The 9,244-nt window shown below is 45.0% G+C and overlaps 1 protein-coding gene across 2 annotated transcripts; it reads right to left on the bottom strand.

Annotated features, from left to right (window-relative positions):
* Positions 1 to 1,141: 1,141 nt before the first annotated feature.
* On the bottom strand, positions 1,142 to 8,404 carry LOC127305761 (LRR receptor-like serine/threonine-protein kinase ER2). 2 transcript variants are annotated; one of them, XM_051336288.2, is made up of 27 exons: positions 8,141 to 8,404; positions 7,293 to 7,434; positions 7,134 to 7,205; positions 6,967 to 7,038; positions 6,807 to 6,878; positions 6,659 to 6,730; positions 6,518 to 6,589; positions 6,186 to 6,257; positions 6,024 to 6,095; positions 5,872 to 5,940; positions 5,707 to 5,778; positions 5,554 to 5,625; positions 5,336 to 5,407; positions 5,178 to 5,249; positions 5,019 to 5,090; positions 4,871 to 4,942; positions 4,675 to 4,746; positions 4,524 to 4,595; positions 4,376 to 4,447; positions 4,227 to 4,298; positions 4,021 to 4,089; positions 3,862 to 3,933; positions 3,712 to 3,785; positions 3,486 to 3,614; positions 2,918 to 3,283; positions 2,304 to 2,677; positions 1,142 to 1,804 (listed from the first exon to the last, which is right to left on the bottom strand). In XM_051336288.2, exons 1-27 carry the CDS (start codon positions 8,370 to 8,372, stop codon positions 1,424 to 1,426), a joined length of 3,132 nt encoding a protein of 1,043 aa, XP_051192248.1. In that variant the 5' UTR covers positions 8,373 to 8,404; the 3' UTR covers positions 1,142 to 1,423. The 2 variants fall into 2 exon arrangements, with proteins under 2 accessions (XP_051192248.1, XP_051192249.1); XM_051336289.2 differs by having other exon boundaries at positions 2,304 to 2,674.
* Between the last annotated feature and the right edge of the window lie 840 nt (positions 8,405 to 9,244).

Below are 9,244 nucleotides of genomic sequence, written 5' to 3'. Positions count from 1 at the left end.
GAGTACTTAATTTGTTGTCTGTTTTGAATCCTGGCAGTGTTAGCCAGATATTCGTGTGAGTTGTGTGCTGTTGAGAAAAAAAGGAGCAAATCCTGAACCTTGAGACACCTTGCTCTAGTTTCTGATCTGAGTTGTGCAATTGAGGATAACAACACATGCACGCTACTACTTTCAACAGTAATGGTCAATGATAACTAGCCATGCTGTAGCTGGTTCGTTAGCAGTACTACCGCTAGAACTTAGAACGTGAATCAGTGGCATGAACTAAGATATATGGACAACCCCCGGAGATCTGGACAGAGTGCACATGCAGTAAGTATAATCGGGACTTCAGTTACCACTAACAGTACTATCATTTTGCAGGCTTGTTTTTTTTTCTATTCACACAACAGGAGCCCTACTTCAGTGCTCCCCCCTAACCCCAAGTTTGAAGGGGTAATTTTGCCCCGTCAGTTTTTTTCTTTGGCCCATTAAAACCCATACCCAAGCCCCGTATACCTATGTGTATGAATACCGTATGTGTACTCTACGTTAAAAAAAAACTGCACGCCCCTACCCGACGATCCAGTTCCGTCATTCTCCTTGGCGGCCAGGATCCGATCGATGCCGTCGTACGCAGCTGCTCCGCCAGCACGCATCGGGACGCCGCCGTACGCAGCCTCTCCGCCGGCACGGATCGGTTCCGCAACGGCTGCTCCTCGCTACTCGTCGCGATCCTCAGTGATCACGTCGCCGCTCCAGATCCGCCAGGATCCGATCGCCGCCGGCTGCTCTCGGTCTCTTCCTTGCTAGGGTCCGACCGTATCCAGCTCCTCGATGTTTCGGTCTCGCCCTCGTCAGCGCACACGTGCAGGTGGACCCGTCAGCGCACACGTGCAGGTGGAGACGGAGCGAGCACATACGTATACTGTGTGACCAGGCTGTACAGGCTTTCTTGTGGGTTCTACGTACACCATATAGAGTGCGAGTTTACCATCATGCCCTCCAGTCCGAGGGGTATCGGAGGTTCTTAGCGTCCTTGTATTTCACAGACTTAAGTTTTGACTTTGGGTGGAGCACGGGAGCAGAAGTGACACAACAGAAGGTCACTAGCACATCTCTGCCAGCCAGTTTATGTCCCAACTGAAACAGGCCATTGACATTGTAAAACCAAGCACTGGATGATTTCCTTCCATTCAGTTTCCAACAAAATACAGTGTCCTTTCTGTTTCAGCACAGTTCTCATCATCCCAAGTACAAATCAAAAAAATACTTGCAAAAGGGGAGCCAGAAAAAAAACGAGAAATAGCTAGAGAGAGTTAAAAGAAGCAAAACCAGCTGCATATTTACAGTGAACCGAACACCTCCGGATCCAGTGCCCCCTTCTATTCTTGAGGACACCGGGAACAACTACCGGAAACGCTACGCCCATCAGAAGGTCAGTCTACTCAGTGTTCTGCGATATCGCCTCACCAAACTTCAGGAAGAGCTCCGCGTCAGACGCACTCGACGAGTTGGCACAGGAGAGAGCGCTGCCGCCTCTTAGGCTGACATACTCGTTGATATAGCTGCTCGGACCTGTGGACGGCTGAGTCGATCCCGGTAGTTGTGCTGGCTTTGCTGGCTTTGGAGCTGGTTCTGGGCATACCACGGAGTTCAGGACGTGCACGACGTCGTGCATCGTCGGTCGATCCAACGGCTGCCTCTTGCTGCAGAGGAGCGCCAGCTGGAACATCCTCTTGACCTCGCCGAGATCTTTGCACGTGTCGGAGATGTCTGGGTCGACCATCTCCATCACCGTGTTATCTGCAGCTTTGGATAGTATCTGCAGGGGAGCAGCCAATGAGCATGAACATTTGGGTGCAAGCCAGGGAGTTAACAGCCAGATCAACTACCTATCCATGTTTCTTCCAAAACAGAAACAGTTTAAGTTTGACAGAGCAGGCAAAAGTAAAATGCTCAGGCTAAATTACCAACATATCAGTGATCAAAGGAGAAAGTACTACTACTAGTTAGCTACAGTTTTTGACAGCAGCGTGTTGCCAACCGCATGATTGAAGGCAGGGGACAAATACTGCAGGCTTTGCAGGACACTGACGAGTTGCCAGTTATAATGGAGCTTTCACCAGCCATACAATGAATCGCATCACCAGAGTGTAGATAGATAGATCTAACCGGATGATAGCTTTCATGTTGCTGGTCCCCTTGAGGGAACAGAGTCCTAATGCCCATGACTTTGAACTTACTGACGCTCATAATCCAAAGGGAGTGGAGAAGAAAGAAACTCTCAATCGAACAACTGCAAGCAAGTGAAAATTAGTTACCAGGTGATGGAGGTTGCACTCATTATCGACTGGCTTTTTTCCAGTGAGCAACTCAAGCAAGACGATGCCGTAGCTGTATACATCAGATTTCTCGTTGAGGCGGGATGTGCGTGCGTACTCAGGGTCAATGTAGCCAATTGTGCCCATCACATAGGTTGATGTGTGGGTCTTGGAGATACACAAGCTCTTGGCAATACCAAAGTCAGCAAGGTGTGCCACATAGTCCTTGTCTAGGAGGATATTCTTCGATTTTACATCCCTGTGAATTATCCGTGGGCTGCAGTCATGGTGGAGATATGCCAGCCCCTGGGCAGCGCCAAGAGCAATCTGGAGTCTAGCCTCCCAGTCAAGTTTCGTCTTCTTGGACGAACCTGCTAAAAAAACAAAGACTTGCACATTAACATGAGGTTGTGGAGAACTCGCAGACTATCTGAATGCCATGTAAAAATCCCAATCAAAGAGAATAAAAATAAATAATCAGTACATCTTAATGACTGGCCAGCACATGTTTGCTGACAGATGGATGGCAGAAACGGAAAGTTTTTAGATGCGCAATGAATGAAACTGTTTGAGCACTCCCCCACATGCATTTTACCTGCTATATGTGCACTTACCATGTAAAACATCCCAGAGGCTGCCACTTTCCATATAATCGTAGAAGAGAAGATTCCCGGCAGGTGATAGTGAGTAAGCCTGAAGGCTGACAAGATTCCGGTGTTTGATACTTCCAATAGTCTCAAGTTCAGTCTCGAATTCCTTTACACTCTGAGGGTACTGGGAGTATAGCTTTTTGATTGCCACTGGCTTGCAGTTCTTCAGAACACATTTATAAACTGTACTTGATGCCCCATACCCAATAATGTGCTTCTCGCTCAAATTTTCTGTCATCCTCATTATATCATCGTATACATGGAGGGCCATGTTCATGTGGAGGATCACAAGCTTGGGGGGAACATTGCTCGATAACACAGCGTGTATTTCTGTAACAGAAAATTATCAACATTATCCCATTAAAACCATATTAGTAATCAAAAAAACAAACAGTGCATCTGTCAAGTTGAGAGCAGACTGGCGACTGTCAGGTATTAACCATTGCCAGGTTCAGCATGATGACACAGCACTTGTCAAATAGCTACAAAATATTGATGTGTTAAAGCAACATATAGCGATTCGAGCAATCACCTTGTTTGCTTACAGATAATTCTCGGGAAACTGCTGGGCTGCGCGGCCAACAAGCAGCTGCTAGGATCAACAACAGGATAACAAGCCCACCAACAGCAATACCAATAATGACATCCCTTGAGACTGAGACTGCGGAGAAAATGAATGGAAGAGTATTGGAAGGTTTCTTAGTCGTCTGGTGAGGTTATAATCCAGAGCAACTTAATAAAGATAGCGTTGTACTTACATCTCTTTGCATGACTGGAGGAATAGCATGAAGAACCACGCCAGTAGCCACATAGTCCAGGATTACCCAAGAAGCTGAAAGAAAGTTCAGATTATAAATAAGGGTTCCCGAGATTCTTTTAAGGGATAAATTTATGCCAGACGATACTACCTGTCTGGTGAAAATCGTGAAAAGTTGTTGTCGGTAGGTACAACGCCAGCCAGGTTGTTGTATGATATGTTTCTGCAGCAACACACAAGAATAAAGAAGCTATGACTGAAATCCACACATGTGCAAATAGTTCAAATAGCTATTCAGGTCTTAACTTACAATACACTGAGACTGAAGCATTTAGTAAGTGAAGAAACATCCCCAGTTATATTGTTACTTTCTAGTTTTCTGTAACAATAAAATATTACACAAATCAATCTCGAATAATTGGAAGGGAAATATGCAGTCCACAGGTTTTGTACAGCACGGGTTTCTCAATATAAATGAACGCGAGACAAAAAAAAACATAGACTGCATGCACTTACAATAGTATCAGATTTTGCAGCATTCCAACCTCTTGAGGAATCAAGCCATGAAGGTGGTTATTGGACAAATCACTGAAACAAAGCAAAAGACGCCCATATTACTCTCAAAGGATGAAGATTTGAACGCCTAGAGGTGAGAAGGTTCTTACATCTCCATGATGCTCCTCAAGTTCCCAAACTCAGCAGGAATGTACCCCACCATATTATTCTTGCTCAAGTTACTACATGAATAAGATAATATTGTCATGAAAAAATACATGCATTTCAAGAAAAAGAATAACAGGTTCTCAGATTTACAGTCTCAAAAGATGCTCTAAGCTCCCAACTGCTGAAGGTATCGAACCAGCAATCTTGTTACAGGATAAATCCCTACAAATATATTCATGCAACACATGATAGCATTAAAAACTTTCTGAAGAAGAATTACTAATCAGATACTGGAACTTACAGTGTGTCTAAGTTCTTTATTCTTCCTAGCTCAATGGGTATTGCTCCACTAAGATAATTTGATGACAGATTCCTAAAAGTTATGGATCAGCAGAGATCATTAGGAAGAATTGTTAGAAATGTAATTTATGGCAGTCTGGAACAAAAACAGCCTAGTATAAGCATAATATAAACTACAAAAGGTAGGAACTACTTACAAATCAGTCATCTTCTGAAGGTTGTGCAATGAACGTGGGATGGTCCCATTCAATTTATTGCCATGAGCATTGCTGTTTCAAGAGCAAGCAAGTTAGTATCCAGCTATACCAGAGACGCTAAATAACTTCAGGAAAAAGTGAAACTTACAAGCTAATGATATTTATGCATGAACTTATATCATCAGGTATCGGTCCTTCAAGTTTATTGTTTGCAAGGTTCCTGCGAGAAGCAGATGACATGGATCACCGCCTAAATTAGCACTGTTTACAAGAATCATATAATACGAATGAATGGACTTATACTTACAAATCAAACAAGCCTGTGAGTTTTCCAAGCTCGGGTGGAATGAGCCCAGTCAGATTATTGTCATTCAGGTCCCTGAAATGAGATATAGCATATCAAATGGGTAGAACGCAAATAAATTGGCTATGAAGAATAAAGGCAATACAAGGCTATATGCTTACAAGTAATTAAGCGCCGACATATTACCAAGCTCTGGTGGTATTGACCCAGTTAGCCTATTGCCTTGCAGATATCTGGTAGTACAAGAGACTGTGATATCAGTAACTACTCATGATTAAGAAAAGAGTAGAGACTTCACAGGGCCTAGAATATCATTTAGTGAAGAGTAAAATCATTAGTAAACTATTGGTTAAGCAGATACAAAGAAGTGCAAGCTTACAATTTTTCAGTGTATGTCAAGTTGCCAAGTATAGATGGTATTGGGCCAGATAGCTGGTTAAGACTCAGATCCCTGGATCAATGCAAAATAAGAATATATTTCAAAACAATTCCCCAGTGTCCATAAATCAAGGAAGAATGTCACTTATCATACAGCACTGCAAGGGCCTGCATAAGGCCAATCACTGTTGGAATAGGGCCAGAGAATTTGTTCCTTTGCAAAGACCTGGCACAATAGTAAATAATATTTCAAGTGACCACTTATATTTGCAAGACAACTTAAGCATCAAGTTCGATTGGTGAAATGACTACCACATACAATGTAGCCACTTGCAGGAAACCTATGTTGAATGGGATTTCTCCAGTAAGCTGATTGTAAGACAAATCCCTAAAATATCGAAAGATCATGAGTGTTCTAAAAACTAGGAAGTGACCAACATTATTCAATGGGAGTAGAAAGAATGCACATACAAGACCTGAAAGCTCGTACAGTTCCCAATGGTATCTGGTATTGTGCCCATCAAGCTATTGTTTTTCACATCACTGAACCAAAGGGAAGCAACTTTGTTGTTAACATAATAAAGGGCACAAAGAGCTACACTGGTGATAAACGAAGGGAGGCGATGCACTCACAAGTACCACAAGCCAGTCAATTGGCACATATCTGGAGACAGGTTTCCTTCTAAGAGATTGCTTCGCAGTCCCCTTGAGTAAAAGACAAACTTAGATAGATGCAAACAACTGAGCATGTAACAACAGATGGTGGCCTGCTGGCCCTACACTACGTGTGGATAATCATCGTATTTATTAACATAAATGCTTGATCCAAGCCCTAAAATCTTACATAAACTAAGTTTTGTTAGCATTTGCCAGGCCCTTGAATATACTAGATAGTTTTAGTAGTGAACCAAGAAATCTTTTTCTCCATACTGCCATACTGGAGAACAAAGTGAATGGCTACTTACAAGTATTGAAGAATCTCACTCCAGTATATTAACCTTGGAATTTCTCCAGTTAGCTTGTTCTGAGCCAAGTCCCTAAGGACACACATCACATCAGAACCAACCCAATAAAACCCACAGGACAGGTTAGCAGCAGTAACTTACAATATCTTCAAATTCGGAAGCTGGGAGAGAGTTGACGGAATGACGCCCACCAGCTGATTATTCTTCAGTATCCTACAAATACATGTAACATCAGCAATGAGTGAAACACTTGCTTTTACCAAGTTCTGGAGACAAGTATAAGCCTTACAAGCTTTCAAGGTGCTTCAGCTTAGATATGGAAAAAGGTATGTCCCCCTCCAGGTTGTTAGAGGACAAGTTCCTTGATCAGAAGGGAAGTCAGCAACAGGCATTATTACTACAGGTCAAAACAAAAACAATGTGACGAAGTAGAACCGATGTCAACTTACAGCATTTTAAGCGACGAACAGTCACCAATCTCATCAGGGATCTGCCCGGAGAGCTCGTTCGACTTCAAATCACTACGCATGACCAAACAGCCAGGAGAAAAGAGTCACACAAACTTATTATGATCTGAAAGCATTACATTTCAGGAAACAATGTACCATCACCGTACATTGACACGACGCCCTTCAGGTCCCCGAAGGCCGGGGAGATCTCGCCACGGAGATCCAACCCCGAGAGGTTGCTGTCGTTGCACACACGAACACGCGTCAGTAACTGCATAATATAGCCGGCAACAGAGCATAAGGCTTCGGTGCAGAGAGGTTCTTACAGCGCGGCGACGGTGAAGGTGGCGTCGTCGCAGAGCACGCCACGCCAGGAGCAGTAGCCCGGGGCCGCCCCGTCGCCGGACCAGTCATGCAGCGCGTTGTCGGCGTTCCGGAAGGATTTCTTGATCTCCAACAGCGTTCGCCCTGAAACCGTGAGCACGTACACTGAATTAGCACAAGCGGCGGCAGCAGGTTAACCGACACCATGGTGAACCTAGTTGACAGGGGTACTCTGCTTCCAGATGCGTGAAACGAACTCATTTGCTGACTGACGCAGAGCTTCAATATGCAAACCAAACAGACGCCAACAACATCCCCTAAAGAAAATCAAGTTTCCAGCTCTTCTCGCCCGAAGGTTTTCGCTTCCACGAAATAGCACAGCGGTTCAGAATGAGAAGCTGATCCCCCGTGACAGGATAAGGCAGTAGTAGCACAGCGCTTCGGCCGACGAAGCAGAGCAGGAAAGAAGTGCAGATTTTAAAAAAAAAGCCGCATTTGACTATTTGAGGATAGATGTTGGTGGAGCTTCTACAGCCCCGAAAAAATGGCAGCAGCTGTATCCTGTGAAGGGAAGAAGAAGAAGAGCCGTGGGCGGAGGCGATGGCATGAACAGGAGACTGGATTAATCTAGTGTTAGCACATGCTTATGCAACCGTCAATGGCAGATGGAACAAATCAAGAAGCCATAAACAATGACCACGCCCACCCACTAAAAAGCGCGCACGAATAAAATACTTGAGTCTAGCACGGAGCAATCCTAACCGCCGCCGAATCCCAGCTCCCCGAGCAGAACCCACCCCCAATACAGAGCCACCGGAAGCCCGGACGAGGCGAGGGAGGGAGTACCCACCGTCGTCGGAGCCGGCGACGGCGACGGCCGCGAGGAGAAGAGCGGCGAGGGCCCCGAGGAGGCGGCGGCGAGGAGGCATTGGCGCAGGGGCATTCGCGGGCGGCGGTGAGATAAATGCAGCGGGTGGGGGTTTGGGTTTTGCCTTGAGCAGTGAGCAGAGCAAGAGGAAGGGGAAGGGAGAGAGGAGGATCTGGCTGGCTGGCGTGAGGACGACGGGGTGGACCACGTCCATGTGGATCACTGCTGCTTTCGCTCAGTAGCAGCACTAGAGTGTTTGCCCCCACCTATTCTCTCCGGGCTCCGCCTAGCACCATAGCCCCCGTATCCGAGAAATACAATGTGCTATCATATCATTTACATTTTATTATATATGCACTGATGTTTTATCAAGGATAGTTGGTAAAAGATTACAAATTTTGACTTTGATCAAATCTTATATGCGGGTTAATATGGAATGGAGGGGGTAGTAGACGGACGGAAAGTGTGCTAAGTCCCAAAAAGGACTAGCGCATGAGAGCATCGTCCATCACCGATAGGAGAAACATAGATCGAAGGAACATGGACCAAATCCAGCGAGATCGGTCGACACGCCCTCTAACGACGCTAAACGGGGATGGCATTTTTCCATCTTCAGGGAGTAATCACCGCCACATTTTCCTAAGTAGGACACAAATCCTAAATAAACCGAGAAAAACAACAAAAAACAGAGCCCTCACACCAGCAAGGGTCGGGGTCCACCGCGTCTCCATGGCCCTAAAGCCGTAAGAGACGAGCAGAGGCGGCGGCGAGAAGCAGGGAACCCTAATTTGTTGCCTCTCTCTCTCTCCCTCGAACCAAGGGGTATCTCCTGCCTATAGCTTGTTTCTGTTGAAGATGCAGAGTGTATTTAATGTGGATTTTATATGCAACTTTGTAAAAGTTAGCAACAAAAGGGGCTCTTGTATTAAACAAGAATGTTTGCGTAGCTTTTATTTTGGCATCACGGAACATACCTAGCTACAATTATAACATTTGTGTATAGCCTAATATTTATATTGATTTCCATTGTTTACCTCTACTTTGCCATTTTTACACCAAATTACTTATACTCTTTCCGTTCCAACA

The sequence above is a fragment of the Lolium perenne genome, chromosome 6, assembly GCF_019359855.2.
Source record: "Lolium perenne isolate Kyuss_39 chromosome 6, Kyuss_2.0, whole genome shotgun sequence".
Taxonomy (NCBI): domain Eukaryota; kingdom Viridiplantae; phylum Streptophyta; class Magnoliopsida; order Poales; family Poaceae; genus Lolium; species Lolium perenne.
This window is presented reverse-complemented; position numbering and strand designations above follow the sequence as displayed.